Consider the following 20129-nt stretch of genomic DNA (forward strand, 5'->3'; position numbering starts at 1 on the left):
TCTCAACGGGAATAGGGTGAAAGAGACACATTTAGCCGTCTAGCCCCATAGACTCCCATTCAGTCTGCACTCGCCCGCGATCACTGCAACCAAGATCGATACAATGGGGCTAATAGGAAGTGCCAAGGCTCTCCGTAGACGGGCTCTGGTGCTATTCAGCTGATGTGTGCTAGCCATAGACATGGTGCTGCTAGCAGAGAATGTCGGCTCTGGTGCTAGCTAGCATACATTTGAGAAGCTAATGTTTGTAGACTCTCGTGTAATGACTCTCCTGTCTGAAAGGTGGCACTATACCCTTCAATGTTGAATACACTTGGTAATTTGCGATAAAGAAGTAGAGGAGGAAGAGTGCGCGTGGAAACCATTGCGCCAAAAGTTTTCTAGGCAACGAATAATTTTGCTTTATTCCTATATATTGCTAAACATATTTTCACTTTCATCCTGTAATATTGCTTTTAATGTGATTTTTTTTTTTAAATCGGATGTGCGGATGACACGCGATACACGTGCAAGACTGTCAGAGAGTCAAGTTGTATTTTTGAAAAACACGTTATTCTGTTTTCTGCCTTGTCATGTTTTTTGCTTTTTAAAGAATGGATGAAATGCAGTCAGATTTGCGTAATAACATAATGGGCCGCTTTAATGAGGAAAAGGTGAAGAAGAAGAGAAAGAAAAACAGGAACTTGCATGAACTCACTGAAAGCTCAAAGATGCAGACTGAGAAGCACAATGAAAAGAAGCACAAGAAAACAAACACTGGACAATTGGAGAATATAAGTCTGCAGACACATACAGGTAAAAAGAAAAAAAGAAAACTGAACGAAGGAGGCGAGGTTGTCATCTTTGAGGAGGCTTCAATGATGGATGGTGGTGTCACAAGCCTGCATCAAGTAAAGGACATGAAAACACCCACAGCAGGATCGCAAGAACTGCAGGGTTCAACTGAAAAGAAGTCTGCTAAAGCAAAGAAAAAGCGAGCAAATGTAACCGAGATAAACTGTGATCACATGGCACAAGAAGAACAGTCTGTCATGACGACAGAACCTCAGGAAGTCCCATACATAAGCTATCAGGAAAGTGACTCACCTGTCGTACTAACTGGTACTTTAAAGCGCAGAAAAAAGAAAAACCGTTCGGAAGAACCACTAGTTGATCCAAATCTCCTGAATGAACTGAAAGAATTTTGTCCTAAAATAGAATCCAGAGACCCATCTGAAATCAACAAAATGATCGTGTATGACCTGCCAAGGTTCAAGGAATTCAAAAAGCAAGGTAGGCTGATTATATCAATGATATATAGTATTTTTGATTTGTCAATGTTAAGCATGATTGTATTGATGCTTTCATTATTATTTATATCAGTGTATGTATATGTATATATATATATATATGTATATAAACACACACACACACTATTGTACTATTTTATTACAATACTGTCTATGTCAAAGTAATATATTTTTGCCTTTCACTCTTATGTCTGCAGGCATCATGTTGAGACATGGAAGATTCTCTAATGCAGAAAATGAAAGGTTAAGAAAGAATGTTGAAGATTTTATCGCTCTCACAGGAGTGAAAGATGCTACCAAGCTCTTTCATCCAAAAATGTTTCCAGAAGAGAAATGGGAATTGACAAAGTTGAAAAAGGTCTACAGGTTTTTTGAAAGAATTGGTGAGTCTCAATCACATTGGTTTTACCTACTTTTCTGTAATTTAGATGTTGATTTTGTTTTTGAAAGTTCCATGGTTATCATCCTTGTTTGTAGACACACAATCAAAGCCTTTTTCAGACTGACAGTCAAATTACAATTTATGTGCATATCCATTTGGAATCTGATCATATTTAGCAAGTGTGAAGGCAAAAAAACAAAAAGAAAAAAAAACCTCATACATTTTTACTAATCCGTTTCCGTTTCCTATGTGGCTTGAAATCCTATTCAAATTTCTCCCTATTCAAATCTGGGTACCATACGACTCCACCAGTCACTGCTAATCGGCCTGGTCTGCAAACCTCTTGAATTTTGAGACCAGCAGAGACAGCAGCTTGGGATAAAGCCGTGCATATCAGCCTCTTACGTTTCTGCCACTGGTTCATTAGACGTCCAGCACTGCGGCTTCGTATTGGCATATTATAAGACAACATTTAAAAATGTTTGGTGTATGCCTACCAACACAACGTCCTTGCCATAGAAACCAAAGCAGATACTCCGGAAAGAGTGCCATGGGACACATAAATCAAATCTGAACCCGGTCAACCCACCTCTCTGCACATTTTGTATCACTCTTTTATCTATCTGACACACTTAGTTCAGTTCATTTAGCTCTTTTTCAAATGAACTGATGATCTGAATCAGGCGTGTTAAATAAAGAATATATATAAAGGCTACATCCTTCGAAGGACTCCGACTTCAAAGTCCATGAAGGTCGGACCAGGAGTTGTTAAATGGGATGGTCTAGACTCTAGCCTACGGAGGACTGTTCGCCTAGCAACTGTGACAGCTGCCGTTGACGAGCGGCAGTAACGTTTGTACTGGACTTATATTCATCTGCCTAAAAGCAAACCATGGTTGTCTAAATATGTTCACCTTGTTCCATGTACATAATAAAGAGTATGAAGTATATAAAATAAGTAAGTAAATATATATAATGTAAGTAAATATAAATATATATATTTTTAAAACACAAATTATATTATTTAATTATATTTCAGCATAAACATATCTAGCTAACATTTATGTTAACATAGAAATGTTGCATGTTTATGTAAAAATCAAAGTATTATCATTATGTACCCTTTAAATATTTAAAAATAATGCCATAAAGATGTCACCGGAAATCGAGTCATCCGTGTCCGTGTAGTGAGCCAGGGTCCTTGCTGTCCTTACCAGTGCCTGAATTCATGTACACGTCACGATATACTGATTCGCGACCTCAGTAGCTAGGGAAGCTAGTTATCGCTAGGGAGCTCTTGAATCAGTATATCGTGTTCATGAATTCGGCACTGGTAAGGACAGTACAGGACGCTGGCTCACTACACATTGGGACACTGATGACTCTATTTCCGGTGATGTGAAAACATCCTCATTGTACAACATCATTACTGGTATTTATGAACAACAGCAGAGCTGATATCTTCATGACATTACTTGTAATGTTATTTAAAGTACTTTATGATAAATACTTTGCTTGTTACATATACGTACGTAAATACATTACAAATGTTTGCTATTTTGGATGACTCCCTTATCTGACCCATATATTTCTGGTCTTGGAGTCTTTACTAATGAGCTGATGAGTTGAGTTAGGTGTGTTATTAGTAAGAGTTTGCAATAAGCTACCATTTCTTAACATTAGTTAATGCATTAGCTTTCATGACCTAACAATATGAAATATTTTTTACAGGGTTTATTAGTATTTGTAAAAACAGTTGTTCATTGAAGTTAGTTACTATAGTGCATTAACTAAACTTACGTTTTATAAATGTAGTTATAAATTTGTAGGTAATTTGAAACTAACTAGTTTTGTCAATCAATAAATAATCGAATTGCATGAATAAGAGCTTGATCATAAAATGTAACGCTAGCCAAAGGATGATAGAAAAAAACAGATGCTTCATTAATTGCGTTAAATATTTTTAACGCGTTAAACTGGAAAAAATGTATCTAATGCGTTAATGCGTTGACGTTGACAGCACTAAAATTAACATGAATAACAATGTTCAATACTTCTACAGCATTTATTAATCTTAGTTAATGGCGCTGACAACCTGGCCATCTTTAAATATCAACAAGACCATGCCTAGTTCCAGAATCAAAGCACCAAGGGTGATTCTAGTAAAGCGCAGGTGTAATGTGTAAACAGCAGTTTAAATAACAGGCACTTTACATGGCTGCTGGCTCTAACGTTAACCTAGATATGTGTGTGCTATTATTAGGCACATATCCAAGTGTTTGTGTGGAGTGTGGAAGCCAAAGTAGCCTATTAGCTTGCTTACTGCATGACATGGAGGCGCCCGTGCGATCACTTGCATTTTTTCCTGTTAACATTGGAAAGAACTTAAAATACTCCGTCATTTTTGGTCATACAGAAAAGAGTAATACATCATGTAGTGCATTGAAACTGTAATGGGTCTAAATTTATTTGTGTACACTCACAATGACAAACAACATTTTTGTAAAATAAAGAAAACAAACAGGATGCGCTTTCTGCAGTCTCGGTCTCTGTGAACTGAAGCACATCACGAAAATAAACTGAATCTTAGCGTACACTTGCCTCACATACATGAAAAATATAACTGCAGAAAGCTTGAAATGTCTTTTAAACAAAACAATTCAAATCGAAAACAAATATTATCTGATTATTAGGGGTGTAACAGTTCACAAAATTCACGGTTCGGTTTGATACGATACGACAGTGGTGTCACGTTTCGGTAAGTTTTTGATACAGCAAAAATAAATAAATGCCAGGAAAATTTCCTTAATTTAAAAAATAAATAATTTAAACAACTAACATCATAAAGTATGATCTTTTTTTTACTTTGAACAATGATGGAGCTATACTTGACCTATCCTCTGGGGTGTCTTCTTAGCAGCATATAAAACAAAAACAGCTCCTTATAAAAAAAATAAATGTAATATTGTAGTAGTTATAAACAAATACAGAAAATAATTTTTGTTTTTATATGAAACTCAATGTGCTTTTACTCAGTTTGCAAACTATTATTATTATTTTTTTCATAAAGATGACTATGTCCACTAAATGCTGCGGGGATAGTTTGTAGCGTGTGTTTCTCCTTGTTTTCGTCTAAGTTCCAGTTATTGACACACTGGGGAGATGTGAGCGTAAATTAGTTGACATGTTTGAAGTATTCCCACTGGTGTAGCCTATTGTCATGTACAGGGCTCCAGACTTTTGAAAATTTTAGGCACATAAGCAGTAAATTTAGGGGCACACCTTAAATCAGCCTGCAGTGCAGTTATTCACATTTTCCCCCATTTTGACTTTATTACTGACAAGTCAAGTCAAGTCAACTTTATTTATATAGCGCTTTTCACAATACAGATTGTATCAAAGCAGCTTCACAGTATTAAATAAAATAGTACATCAGTGTTTGTTTCTAGTGTAAAACGTCCACGTTTGGTAATGCTGATCAATAGTATTGTTGATTGATTAATTAAATTTAGTATCTCCAATTGAGCAAGCCAAAGGCAACATGTGACAAATGTCTTGGTAATAAATAGACTTAACTTAACTTGAAGACTTAACTTTTATTTTAAGTTTGCAAGGCTCCAGATTAACATTTGAGGGCTGCATTTTTATTCATAGTGTTGAAATAATAAAATAAAAATAAAAAATGTATATTTGGGAGTGGAAATGGCTGCCACCTACTGGTTACAATGGTAATTGAATGTCTTTTTTTATTTTTAAATAAGTGTGAGTTTTCCTACATCTTGAAACTTTTAGTTTTATAAATGGGGGTAATCTTTGAAGGATGAACAAATAATGTTTTGGTCATCACACTAAAAATAACATTGCCTACAGTTAAGTGCTAGAAAAAGATGTGTGACGTTCTTGAAAGCATTTTACTATTCCTGGCAAACTTCCATGGTTACAGTTAGTGTTACTACACTGAAAATGGTCCAACGAATCGTTCAATTTGCAATGCATACCGAACGGTTCAATACGAAAACGTGTATCGTTACACCCCTACTGATTATGTAATCCATATGAAACGTGCATATGGGCACATCCACTTCTGTGGAAATGCATCTTAGCTGGCTGAGAATGAATAAATTATAGAATGAATAAACGTCCCAAACTGGATATGAATGTAGACAGTAACAATCACAACCTCTACTGCAGTATTCTTGGAGAAAATGTGTTTCCCCATAGCGTTAGCTACTGCTGTAGTGTCTCGTTCCCTCCTCTCAGGGAACCGAGACGCTTTATGTGCGCATTTCAGCTGTGTGCGCTCAGAAACAGTCTCTCACATAGTGTATGCATTTACTGAAATTAGACCTCTTTCACTACTTATTGCGCATAAATGGTTTAATATCACTTGTTTTTAAACTGCAAGGCATTCAAATGATAAGCTTTTGTGGTGGCGCAGCCCGGTAATATCACATGAGCGTAACCGCGATAGAGACGATAGTCCAAAATCTCTACTGATTGACAAATTTCTACCGGTAAATCGTGTCTACTGGTATATTGCCTACGCCTATACATCTGGCACGGCATGAGGATGAGTAAATGATTAGAGAATTTTTGTGTTTGGTTGGAGTCCCATAAACTTGTCATATTTAAGTACATATTGAACATTAAAGAAACTGTAATGAAAATGTAACATTTTTGTTACTTAAAGAATTTGTTTATCTTTTTTTCCAAATCAAATTTGAACAGCGGATGGAATTCCCAGGTCTTGTCATGATGTTTTTACCCGTGGAACGAAAGTTTTTGATGGTAGAAACTATAAGGGAAGGTAAATGAAAGTATAATTTTGAAAGTCATTTATTTGGTTTGAAAAAATGGATCTGCGATGCCTTTTAATTTAGTTTTGTTACAAACCTCCATGCTTTTTACCCCCCCCCCCCCCCTTTCTTTAAAGGTTTACAAAAGAAGAAATCAAAGCATTGCTCAAGTATCATACATTACATGGCAGTAACTGGCGAAAGATTTCTGAGCTGACTGGTCGAAGTTCTTTTTCTCTTGAGAAACGGTTTTCCCAAATTAGTTCTGGTAAGTCTTTTAAAAATTTCCAAATATGTACATTTCAGGTTTAGTGACTGTTGGTCATTTTGTACATCATCTCATCACACAGCTAAAAAAAGTGGTCTGTGGTCCGTAAAGGAGGAGCAGAGACTTTTGAGGGCTGTGCGAGACCATATTGTAACAGTGCTGAAATCTGAGTCGCCAAATAACACAACACCAAAACGAGTCAGTAGAGAAATGCTCTACCAAAAATTGCCTTGGTTCAATATTGCACTGAAGGTTAAAACTCGATGTTGGAGCAAATGCAGAGAGAAATGGTGAGAGAGGCATTTAAAACACTTTTATATTAAATGGTGGTCCATTTTAAGTTATTCTCTATTTGTATAATCAACATTGTTGAATTTTCCCCTTCACGCCTAAGGTTGAACATACTCGCTGTACGGATGTCCTCAGGGACTTTATGTAGGGGAAGGAAAGCTCAGGAGGCCAAAATCAGACTCATTAAAGCGTAAGAGATCTTGTTTTTGCATGCTTGCTTAGCTTTTGTTATCCTGTTTTTCTTTACCTTGCTTTTACAAAAACAAAAAAAATCATCTATTTACACAGAATGTATCAAATGCAAGTGGAGGATGTTACGGATGTCGACTGGGATGATCTCACAGCTGTATTCGGGTGAGGATTATTTGCAGTTGGGGTGGGTGAAATGGCAAAAATATATAACAAATGTTTTTTCAGGCAGGATCATGACCTTATCACGGTTATTTTTCATATTGGTTTGCAAGTCTAATTGTTAGTTACTTAGCAGTACCGCCTAATTTCCCTATTTAAAAAATAGAACCCTACAAGGTAACAAAACATAAATAAAAAAGAATGCCAGACCATTGAGGCAAAAGTAAGGGTTGGGCAATATGACCAAAATCTTATTTTGCGATTCATAATTTTATTTAGCACCAATAAAAACAAAGACAATCAGTAAAGCAATTTTAAAGCGGTAAGTAAAGCGGTTTAAAAAAAAAAAAAATCAGGTACAGTATGTATTTTGAAGAAATACAGTATGCATTTCAAGTAAGAGATTGAATAAGCAATTGTAAAAATAAAACACTCCATAGTTTTTACTGTATGAATGAAATATACATTGATTCTTATTCCAAGAGTAAAAAGTGATTTTTCATTTTCTTTTGGTGTTTGATTAACAATGCAGCAGCAGGTTTATTAAGTTTCTCTCACTTCAAAAGAGGCATAGATATATATATATATATATATATATATATATATATATATATATATATGTATGTATTTGACCGTTTAAGTGCAATGAGACGCAAAAGAAACAGCACGAATTGTCTCAGGCGGCTTTCTGTTTGCACTGGGTGTGCACGCACAGTACTTTCGTGATGATAAAGAACTGTAATGTAACGTGAGCATAACCACAATAGGGCCATTTCGTGTCAAGTCAATCAGAGGTCCCTGGCTCAAATATTTTATTTTTTTCTACCATGGATAAATATTTACATAATCCACTATTTTGTAAAGGAAGGTCAAAATGACAATTTTAAAGCCAAATTACAAGGGGGTGAAAATGACTTTAGAAAAAAAAAAAATTTTACACATAGAAAAATTGGTCTATTAGTAAATGATGTTGTCTTTAGCAATCCTTGTTGCATTAAATACAAAGGTTACAGTTAAAAAATGGGGAGAAGCACTTTTCATGTTTGTTTGTTTTTTTCCCCTGCAAGTTGGCATGCCTGTAAGTCAAAAAGTACCGTATTAAAGATATCTCAATATCCTTTTAGATTTTGGTTCTCAACAAACTTTTCTTTTGTTTTGTTTATTTTTAAGGCCATATATATTTAAAGCCCCAGATATATTTAGATCTCAATGTGGCTCTATGTGCCTATTGTTAAACTTGACCCATTTTCAATGGTCGAAAACCAAATGTGGGTGACACCTGTGTAGGAGAATTTACAGTTAATGACCCAAGAACCAGATATGATGAATGATGACCCGGAGTCAGATGTTAAGTCAATTGAAGAAAATGTTATTGAAGAATAGTTTGCAGTTTCATCAGCAGAAGTCAGCTTCAACACTCACAAGGAGTTCATAGGCCACCCATGCCGTACATTTACATTTACACAGCAATTATACCTTACACAAGTCACTCATCATTACTTCAGGTTGAATTAATCTGATTGGCTAAGAAATAAACAGAAAATATCCGCACATGGACTGATAAGCTGAAGCATATCTCCATCAATTATGCGGCTGACACCCGGATTCTGGTTTACGCACGAAGTGACCCTCCGAAGTCACAGAACTTCAGGTCGTTTCAAGGCGCCAGCTTGTCAAGAAAAACAAGTAATTCCGTCTCCCCAGGGTGCCAGTTGTTCACCTCACCAATACTGATCTGTAACAAAGAATACTAGCGCTCACACACACAAATACACAGCTTCTTCAAGGTTGGAGTTGGTCAAGCTCTTGCTCTAAACAGGAAACTTTCCCAAAACATAGCCTACTAATAACATGTTCTTTCTCTCATTGAGAGGTTCAGAAAATATTCGTCATTATTCTCTAGTGATTGAAGATGACCACTACTTAAAGCATTTATTTTACTTTTCAAGTAGACAGGCTGAAATGACCCCAGTGACCTCGGCTGTCTTGGTCAGCTAGAAGAGTAAATAAATGTTTTAACATGGAAGAGAGCACATTGCATATAATTCTATAACTAAGTAAACTCATAAGCTTGAAGAAGTCATTAAAATAATTGAATATGTAGAAGGATAAATATTGATTAATACCTTAATTATAATCACTCATTAGACATTGAAGCAACAGTGGATTCCGGAATCGAACCCTTCACCTGTAATTCTGCTCCAAATCTCAGGTGAAAATTGTCATTCTAACCCCCCTCCACAAAACAGTGGATTACTCAGTAAATAGTGATCAATGGCATTTAATATTTTGGCTTCCAACGCTATTAATGTTTGACTTTATTCAGAATATTAAAGGGTTAGTTCACCCAAAAATGAAAATTCTGTCATTACTCACCCTCATGTCGTTTCAACCCGTAAGACTTTTGTTCATCTTCGGAACACAAATGAAGAATGAGATTTCTGTCCCTCCATTTACAGTCTACATAACTACCACTTTGACACTTCAAAAAGTTCATAAAGAGATTTGAAATCTAATCCATATGAATTTAGTGGTTTAGTCCACACTTTCTGAAGAGACACAATCGCTTTATTTGATAAATAGATTTGATTTAAGCTTTTATTCACATATTGAACAATTTGACTTTTTCAGGACTTGATTCATTGACACACATTAGTTACGGTAAACGGAAGCTCAAATTGCGAGAACCAATGAGTTTTTTTCTTGTGCGTCAAGCAAGTATGCTTGGTTGAGCTTCTGTTTATGTTTGCTGATCATAGTTTATATGTGAATAAAAGCTTAAAATTAAATATGTTCAAATTTTATGTTCATCACATAAAGCGATCGTGTCTCATGAGGAAATTTAGACTAAACCGCTCAATTCATATGGATTAGTTTTACGATCTCTTTATGAACTTTTTGAAGCATCAAAGTGGTTGTAGTGGTTGTCTCTCCGATTTCATTACAAATATCTTAATTTATCACTGAAGATGAACGTAAGTCTTACGGTTTGAAACGACATAAGGATGAGTAAATGATGACAGAATCTTCATTTCTGGGTGTAAGTGCAGATCGAGGAGACATTTTAATCGTTCACAATCTATTATCAACTTGTTGCACACCCCAATGTGCCTAAATGAGTAACATTTATGTACACTTTTGGTTGCTCAAACACCCAATTAATCTACTATATATAAAGTTTGCCCCAAAAAAGTATTTTGATACTGACATTTTTCTTTCAAATGATAAAATGAAATGCAATGAGGTAAATTGTCTGGGACTACACAAAGCACATGCAGTAATTACCTGTTGAGGCAAGTGCTGTTCAGTTTGATTGGTTGTTTGTAGTAAAATGTCCTACATTCTAACACTGTATCATTAAGGCTACATTCAGACTGTCAGTCCAAATCCGGTTTTTGTGCATATCCGGTTGAAATCCGATCAGATTTAGCAAGTGTGAATGGCAAAAAAAATCACATGAAATGCAATATGCCATATGTGGTGTGAAATCCTATTCAAATCACATTTCTGGAAATCCATTTCAGTCTGCCTGCCTTGATCGGATTTTGCGTGGTTTGTGACTTTCTCACGCCACGTAAAACGTAAAAGTCAGATGATGTTATTGGAGACATGCTGAAAGTCACAGAAGAAACAAGGTTGTGTTGTTGCAAAGTGCCATACCAGCCACCTTTCTGCCGCTGCCTCAAAAGACGCAGTTGTCCAGCGTGGCGACTGCACATTGTCATGTTGTAAATAAGACAACATCTGTATTGCAAAGCCCTCCATGTTGTGGTTGTTGTTGTTTTTGGCATATACCTACCAACTGAACTTCATTGCCATAGAAACCAATGCAGAAGTCTTTGACACCACATTAGTTAAAGGGTCATTTCACCCGTGGAGACATGAATGTGTATTGAAAGTGGGTCATTTATGTAGAAGAAATGTGAAATTATTTTTGAATTTGGAGCTTTCTAGACTGAGAAAAGCCAGAAAATGTATTTTTGGCTTATGTGGATGAAAGACAACAACTCCCAGAATGCACTTGCTTCGCTGCCCTACAAGGCCACTCCCAAGCCACGCCTACCGGTAAGAGAGCGCAGTTTAAAACAAGGCAAGGCTAGGCTACGAGTGAGTCTCCGTGACGAGTTTGCCCAAAATGTCCGGGATTCGGCTTTTGCGTTCTACAGTCGCCATTCATCATGTTTACTGTGGCGAGCAGGACGAGGCTGAGGGGCGCGGGAGAACGGCGCGAGGCCGGTGGCGTGATTACTGACGACCGACACCTGTGAGGCACTGTTCTCGTATCTCGCACGGAGGAGCAGGTATTTTCTTAGCAATGGTAAAACACACATCAACCGATCACTCAACCGGCCTCTCGTCTTTCAACCGATCACCCCACCGGCCTCGCGTCTTTCAACCGATCACGCCACCGGCCTCGCGTCTTTCAACCGATCACGCCACCGGCCTCGCGTCTTTCAACCGATCACGCCACCGGCCTCGCGTCTTTCAACCGATCACGCCACCGGCCTCGCGTCTTTCAACCGATCACGCCACCGGCCTCGCGTCTTTCTCCCGCGGCGCTAGCCTCGTCCTGCTCCCTGTATTACTGTGATTACTGATGAGCGCGCCTGTGAGATGCACCGGTCTCATGGGGTATCTCTCACGGAGGTGCGGGTATTTTCTTAGCAATGTTAAAACGCAAATCAACCGATCACTTGTTTAGCATTCATGTAAACATTACATTCAGATTCACCAATCGGGGTGAATTCAGTTAGATTGAAACAAAAGGTGAGCATGTAAACAATGGATGGCGACCGCAGAAAGCAAAAGCTGAATCCCGGACATTTTTGTCGATCTCGACGGCCGGACATGTCCGGGAAATAGAGTATGGTAACCCCTACTACTCAGCTTTCTTCGTCCCTGTTTTCTGCAGGTTTCTGCCGTTGAAATCAAACGCACTCGCACTGATCTGTGATAGGTCTGTTAGCGCATTAGGTCCAACCCCCTATGGGCGGGTTTGAAAGGGTGGATCTAGTGCTTGTAGTCTTAACAGAAATCCCCCCCTCTTACACTTCCTCCTACAATGACGCAAAATGACGATTTTTGCGTCATTGTAGGAGGAAGTGTAAAGAGGTAAATACAGATTTCTCTCGTCTCGGGGGAAAATGAAAAAATGTTGCATGACCATTCAATAGTATGACTGGGTTTCTAACAATGCAAAGCTTAATGCAAATGGGTGAAGTGTCCCTTTAACTATGTAATAATGGTCCCACCAGGTTGGCTCATTAAATGTGTAGAAGTTGCTACCTCCAGGCCACTACCATTTTGGCTGTTTTGACATGATGTGACTTGAAATGTTTTTCTAGTTGGAAATCAATAATTATGGTAATTCTGACATGTGAATGTATCCTAATACCACAACCTGTAAATAACTGATGCAGTGGACACAAAGGACAGCTTTGTAATATAAGATCAGTGATAACTTAATTTAACAAACCTATAGGATCGTAATTATAGATTTAACAGTGATATATATGTATATTTATTTGTTAAAAACCATGAATCATTACGAGGTCTTAATTTTACTTTTATTTATTTTAAAATTTATGTATGTAGTGTGGTATAACTATGATATGAGAACTAATTCAATGAAACCCCAGATTAATTGAAACGTTGGTGTTTGAACATTGGAAGCATTTAAAACAATCAGAGATAAATAAGGTGAGATTGCTATATCCAGAATAAAGAAATAATGTCCCTAAGGAGTTAATTAAGTTGGGTAAATGGCATCTGAGGTCAATTACACAGGTTACATTATTCAGGTTCCCATCAAGTAAATGGAATAATGCACCTGCTTGTTCAAGCATGATGATGATGATGATTCTGCAGGTGTAAACAAGCTTGGTGTCACGTCTTTGTCTTCGTTGTCTCATAGGGATGTTCCTCCAGCACATGTGCAAGCAAAGTGGCACCAGCTTAAAGTTTGCTATGTGCCAGATTGGAAGGTCAAGTGTTTTGGAGGTAAGTGCTTTCATATATTCCACATTATTGCTGAATTTAGCTTTTTACCTTATAGATAGTAATTGTAACTTCAGCACATTCTTCTGTTTTCCAAAGTGTACACCAAAGATGGCTTCCTAAAAATAGTTGACACTCAGCATAGCCTTGTAAACAATTTACTTGGTTTGCTTTAATGTAAAGTTTCAAGACTTGACTCTTGGTCAGAGACTCGAGAATATGTCGGTGTGCAGTAAAAACTTTTTTTCATGTAGAAACCCATCACATGTTAGCTCATGTAGTGACTAGAGTATGAATTTCCCACTAAATTTATTTTAATGTATTGCATGTCTATTATGTTTTTCCAGACATTGTTGACTTCCTCTATGAGAAAATCTTGCCAGCCCTGGAGAAAGATTGTGAAGACCTTGATGACAATGAGCTGAAGGTTGAGCAGAAGCAGAGCTTTCTTATATCTGACATTTTTCAGGACATTGAGGATGGTTGCTGTGACAGTGATGAAGAGAGTGGCCAGAAAGAGGACAAAACTTGAACTATAATCACTTGTACAGATAATTAGACCTTAAAAATGATACCTTTAAACCAACACGCTAAATATTCCACCACTGTAAAGAAAAAGTACATGTTTAAGATGTTTGATAGTTCCTTTTTTATTCTTCTGTTCATACATTTATTTTTGATCAAGCATTGAATAAACAGAATTTGTATAATGCCTTTAAATATCTTCTGGACAGGGACATTTTTTATCTTTTCCATAAGGAGGTAAAACAGGGATGAGTAAGGTAAACAATGTTCGGTCTATCTCAGTTGAGAAATGTTAGGTAGTATGAAGTGTTTATAGGCAGCTTGAAGCATTTGCATTTTACATTAGATCAAAAGAACACAAACAACCCTGTCTCATTGTCCCGACAAGCCATTAGATTACATTTTCAAACCAGTCATGGCCCGTTGCAGTGGGTCAGAACTCCAGAAATCATGGTTCCAACCCAGGAACCAGCCTGTGAATGTCGGAGGTTCAAAGCCCTGCTTCACTGTAACAATGGGAGTTCTCTTGTCCCTATTGGCAGGATCCGATTCAATATATTTGACCGCTAAAGTAGGAAAAGACAAGGATGAAGGTAAATCATTAGCTAATGAAAGCAGCTACAATGTTACAGAACATAGGGATTTTCTCACCTGAAGTCAAAGTTTCACTTTTTTCTTCTTCATTAGCTTCATTTCCAATCCAAACAAAGACCTAGAAGACAATGATTTCAAGCATGGAAGGCATTAGATTTCATTTTCTTTAGAGTGTATTTTATTGCAAGTGTCACATATATACAGGTTTACCTGATCCCAGGTGTCCAGGATCATGATATCATCTGGAGCCAAGTCCTCCTGGGTCATTTCTCCTGGCACCTCTTCAATCTAGATTGGTACAGAACAAACAAAAATTGTGCACTATGAAAGCAGGCATTTCAGTGATCAAGGCTCCAGCATCCCTGTGACCCTGCAGAGGATAAAGCAGTTTGGATAATGTATGGATGGATTTCAGTGGACTATAATTAAATTAAACCACATCTCTTTAGATCAATAGAACAGTGAGGAGCATTGACTTTTCTGGAACTCCGTCTTAAATACTACAATCGTGTTTACATTCTTGGCAACATGGAAACTCACAAGAAATAGTCCTATCTTGTTAGAGCATGCAAACAGCTTAGGAGGATGGGTGTCCATTTTGTTCTTGAGCCTTTCAGAGGTGCGATACTCTGCTTTTCCTCCAAGAGTGCTCCAGAAGTCATCTATGTAGAAATTTGAACAATATTTGTTCTAGAAGGATTCTTCTATATTTTTAATGCAGTGTCAAATATAAATACATTAAAACACTCCTCTACCAATGACTGTACACCCACCTCCCTCTGCTCCTTCTGATATCTCTGAAAGGTCCACTCCTAAAATGCTGCCAAGCTTTTTGGCTCCATTCTTTTCTGCATCACTTATACCCTGACCCAGCCACAGCGTAGAGCCCGAAGGAGTCACCAAAACAAAGGCATCGTTGGAGTTGAGGCTGGAGGCCACAGCGTCAACCTGTTTCAGGCAAAGTGAACAACTTTTGTCCAAGGAGAACCAATTTTGCATACATTTTCAAATGAAGAACAATAGACAAAAACAAATCATACAATGGTACAGCTAAAACACACTTTCACTCATGACTCACCTCAACAGCTCTTGTGTGCCCAGCAGTGTTGGCACGCACTTGGAAAAGGCGGACTACAGGAGCTTGTGATTGGCCACCCTCTCGTGAAGTCCCACCCTTGTGCACCACCATTGGTTGCCCACCAAAGATACTCATGAGGTGAAGGGGTTCTTTGCCTTGAATTACTCGCACCTTAATAAACATGCACATTCAAGCTGGTGTTACTGATTTGTTTTGATGGTCTGTGTGTCAAACAATTACGCTCCAATCCTAATTAAGCACGCCAACTTGCAAATCAAGGTCAGGATTGCTAGAAACCTTCAGGCAAGTGTGTTGGGGTAGGCTGGAGCTAAACACTGCAGGACATTAGCCCTCAAAGAGCATGTTTGGACAACTATGGTTTATTAGACTACAGGTAGAAGGTGAATATTGTAATCATTAAATGCACCAAGCAAGTGTCACCTGCACAGCACTTCCACCAAGCTCTGCATCTAGCTGGGCAGCTAGAATGGCAGAAGTTCCTTTTTCATCTTGACTGGACTCTTCCCCCTGCCTGTGGACATAAACAAAATGTAATGAACCTCTGCAGTGATGACTCATCCCATTGACGAACAGAGGCCCAGCCTGGTGGGGCTAAGAGATAATACTCAAAGACCATTGTGTTCTGTTACCCGAGTGCTCTTGTGTAACATGAGCAGACAAAGCCCTTGGCTTAAGACCAACCCCTTAGGCATTCAGTGTTTATTTTCCAGGTTCAGGATTCATAAAGGACTGAATGGAATCCAGAAGTAGGTCTGTAACTCTTACCATATATATATAATCTGCCCCTGACGTCCCCCATGCCTGTAGGTGTACAGGATGATGTAACTATCTCCTCCAAAGAACTGCCCATGAATGGATGAGTCAACTGGAACCTTGTCTGATCCCTCAATGCGCCAGATCTTTCCAAAGCAATGAAACAAGACAAATTGTCCATTCATATGTCTACTTAAAAAAATCACTTGATAATTGCAATCTGTTACACAACTACAGAAGACGTTTACCTTTATCTCCCCCTTCCCGTCATCTACCATTCCATGCTGAGCAGCCATTGCCTCTGATTTGTGCAAAGATGATGCATCAAAGGGCACTTTCTTGATCTTGGCAATTCTGTTGGGCACATAGGCTTGTCCCATACCCTTTGTCTGCTCTGTATCACTCCAGAACTTAAAGAACTGTTTGAAAAGAGGAGTCTCTCCATTCTCAGGGATGATCTGGACCTCAGTGTGTTTAGGATAGCCCATCTTACTTATGAAGTCCTCAGCAGCTTTCATACCTGCACTCCGTTCTTCTTTATTAGCCTCTTTACCTGTTTTATCAAAGAAATAAAGGTTAAGATTTACATTTAGGCATGTCCCAAGATGTAAATTTTGAATAAATTTGAATGATCTGCTAAGCCGACCTTTCCAAACAAATATCTTGCCATTGGAACCATGGTCCAAGATAAAGCAGTCAGTGGACTGCAGTTCACTTTGTGAAAAAGGGTTCTCTTCAGCCACCAAAGTGACAGACATAGTCCCACCGGCATTTGACACCTGAGCAATAATGACCACAAGAATTACCCATTTTGTGGATTTTTCAAGATAATTTCTCAGGGAAAAGCTAAAGTATAGCTTACTGTACCTTGTACAATTTGGCCGACTTCCTGTTGGACGCGTCAGTCTTCGTGTCTTCAGACTGCGCATCAGGAAGATCAGGCTTTGGTCCAAGAATCTGATCAAATATAGTACAACACTCTTGTTCAGAACAAAAGCCTGAATACTTACTAAAGGCTGCAATACACTACATGACATTTCCCCCAATTTGTAGACTGGAAGAGCCAGTTGAGGAAGTCAGCCAGTTTAGTTTAACTTAGTTACATTTTTTTAGTCGATTTTAGAATGCATATGGTTTTCCTTAGTCCTGTGACTTGAACAATTGAGGCACGTTTCTATTTGAGTTTTTTGTACTCGGAACGACTTGAATGTCTAGTAGTGTGATCCTCAGTCAATCAGTGTATGATGGTCAGTTCTGATGCATGTCTAGTGTTTTAAGAGCTGTTCAGATTTTATAAGTTGTGTAGTGTATTCCAGCCTTAAGGCACTAACCTATATCAAAAATGAGTGAAGGAAACATACTCCTTGTATTATACTTACCGCTAGTATCTTCTCACTCTCTGATCCTTCTTCACATACAAAAAGTTTTGCTCTCCCACAACGTTCATTATCACGAATATCTTTGGAAACATTGGTGGCCTTCAGTCTTTCAAATTGGTTACACTTGGACCCACACCACTGGTATATCTCCTGATGCAAGTATAAGAGAAATAGCATGAATACATGGAATACATTATGATAAAATGCAAAAGAGAAAAGAAGCAGAACATTAATTCATATCATATTTCACCTGTCCAAAGTCTAGGATGAAACAATCACCCTGGTTGAAGCTGTCCCAACTCACAGGTACTTCAATGGCCCGGATTACACGTCTGCCACTCACATGGAGAACTCGCTTCACATTCACTGCACCAGAAGCTATGTGTTTGAATCCAGAGGCAACTCCACCTTGCTAAAGAAATAAAAAATTGTTTGATAAGTAAAATGACATCTGTGGTTTTGTTATGAACTAAGTTTCCAAATATATTTTGTGCATCAAAGCATTTTAAATTGATTAAATCTACCTACCATGTACTTAAGGCCTGATTTGAAGTAGCCTACAAAGGTTTTTGACTCATATCCCTGGACCTCTCTGTACTGGATGGGTTTTCCTCCAAGGAAATCATCCATTTGGATGGTGAAGATAGCAGCAGCCCCACTCTCATCCGTTGTGCATGCATCACCTGGAGATACCATTTAACAATGTTCATAAACAAGTGGTCACAGTGGACAACTTAGATTTACGTTAACTGCAGTATTACCTATCCAGAAGTGAACGTCATATTGTAGACTCCCAGACTTTTGTTTTATGGTATTAAGGATGAGGTAGGTATCACCTGTGTAGAAGCCACCATGAAGACTCTGAGGGACAGGCACCAAATCCATGTTTTCAATCCTCCATACCTGCAGGCCTGTCTGCTTTCCTGCTTTCTCAAATTCAGGGTGGTACACCATGGTGCTGTTGGAAAAAAACAACTATTATAATAATTATATACAATAGCCATATTTTGCATACTTGTGTTCCACATGGTCTAATGTTAATAAATTAAATAGAGGAAGGGTGATGTACTTTGTTTCCCATGAAATACATTATCATCAGCTTCCATCAGAAAGAACAAAGGCAGTTCCTGTCTATATGTCTACGAACACTTTTTCTACACCTCAAAATAGTTCTAATGCTTTGACAGTTGAACTGCTCTCCTGGTAATGCCTCAGGCAGATATTTCCACCCCCACTGGAAAAAAATAAGAATCAGAAAGGGCGGAGTCTCTCTCACACGTACAATTTTATACTTACCAGTCCTCTAAGACTTGCCATTGTATGTCATTCAGGAGTAGACAATAGTACAAGGTTAAAGTTAATAAGGTAAAAGTTACCCTGCTGACCTAATTTACATAAAATGCATTTTATTGGTTAATGCAGTGGTATCATGATTGCAAAGCATTATATAATGTTTATAGAGAAACTGATGTATTTTTTAATACCACTGGGCTACAGCAGATCAGATTGTAAATTAGAATAATGCATTAATAAATGGACAACAAAATAAATAAATAAAGCAAGTGATAATATATATAAACATGAAGGCATTATATACTTTTTTGTGCATATACACCCAGGATACCTACCCTGAATCAATTAAGGCTGCTTACAGAGATGCTTGACAAAGGTAAATAATTAATAGCAACATCAGATGCACTGAAAGGTGACTGTATCAGGAAACTATCAGGATTTAATGCTTCTCAATTAACAAAAACATCATCGATAAGAATACATTTGCTTCTTAACTTATAAATAAATATATTATGCCTACCTGTTGGGTAAATCTTCCTTTTAAGGTATTGTCAGCAGAAGAGTTTGGGACCGAGGCGACAGCTGTATGTTTGAGCAGTGAGCTTCCGCAAGTAATGGGAGTAACATCTTCAGGTGTGTTTCATTTGCATATGAAACCCCTCCTCTTATTAGAAACAGCTCCCCCGTCTTCAAAAATGTGTTTCTTTCAGGAAAAAAAAAAATGTAGTGTAGAGTTTGCAGTTTAATATGAAATAACACAGTTATAATATATTTTAGGTTTAAATGCACATTACATGTTTGCAATGATTTAGTTGTTAATGCATTTCATCGCATTCGCACCAGTCGTAATAAAGCAGTGTAACAAAGGTGCCATTGCCCATATGACCATGAAGGTTTAAGGTCTCAGTCTGGCATTCATGCACAGGGCAAATTACATTTCATGAAACATAGCTAAAATGCACAAGATAATATACAAAAATAGTCAAACCATTACCCAGGCCAACACATACTACAATTAAAAGTTACAAAATATTTATATTATATTTATAACATTTAAAACACGCGTGGCGACTTGCCTCGACCTGACAATTCTGGAAAAATACACTTTTTGG

General features: G+C 37.8%; 2 protein-coding genes across 4 annotated transcripts; one reads left to right on the forward strand and one right to left on the reverse strand.

Moving 5' to 3' along the window:
- The first annotated feature begins 309 nt into the window (after window positions 1–309).
- Window positions 310–13908, forward strand: ttf1.6 (transcription termination factor 1, tandem duplicate 6). Of its 2 annotated transcripts, XM_079870561.1 has the most exons (9): window positions 310–1272; window positions 1487–1672; window positions 6400–6478; window positions 6605–6735; window positions 6818–7025; window positions 7130–7216; window positions 7315–7380; window positions 13292–13377; window positions 13722–13908. In XM_079870561.1, exons 1-9 carry the CDS (start codon window positions 594–596, stop codon window positions 13904–13906), a joined length of 1707 nt encoding a protein of 568 aa, XP_079726687.1. In that variant the 5' UTR covers window positions 310–593; the 3' UTR covers window positions 13907–13908. The 2 variants fall into 2 exon arrangements, with proteins under 2 accessions (XP_079726687.1, XP_079726688.1); XM_079870562.1 differs by lacking the exon at window positions 13722–13908 and having other exon boundaries at window positions 7315–7402; window positions 13292–13366.
- A 94-nt stretch (window positions 13909–14002) lies between these two features.
- gsnb (gelsolin b) lies at window positions 14003–19720 on the reverse strand. Of its 2 annotated transcripts, none has more exons than XM_079870559.1 (16): window positions 19538–19720; window positions 18486–18682; window positions 18253–18407; window positions 17975–18136; window positions 17725–17874; window positions 17213–17302; window positions 16992–17124; window positions 16594–16898; window positions 16358–16491; window positions 16013–16103; window positions 15572–15742; window positions 15267–15441; window positions 15034–15155; window positions 14704–14781; window positions 14551–14611; window positions 14003–14465 (listed from the first exon to the last, which is right to left on the reverse strand). In XM_079870559.1, the coding sequence occupies exons 2-16, from the start codon at window positions 18676–18678 to the stop codon at window positions 14296–14298; spliced, it is 2190 nt and encodes a 729-aa protein (XP_079726685.1). In that variant the 5' UTR covers window positions 18679–18682; window positions 19538–19720; the 3' UTR covers window positions 14003–14295. The 2 variants fall into 2 exon arrangements, with proteins under 2 accessions (XP_079726685.1, XP_079726686.1); XM_079870560.1 differs by lacking the exon at window positions 19538–19720 and adding an exon at window positions 18794–18915 and having other exon boundaries at window positions 14032–14465.
- Window positions 19721–20129: the final 409 nt, after the last annotated feature.

Source organism: Squalius cephalus (genome assembly GCF_949319135.1).
Source record: "Squalius cephalus genome assembly, chromosome: 5".
Lineage (NCBI taxonomy): Eukaryota > Metazoa > Chordata > Actinopteri > Cypriniformes > Leuciscidae > Squalius > Squalius cephalus.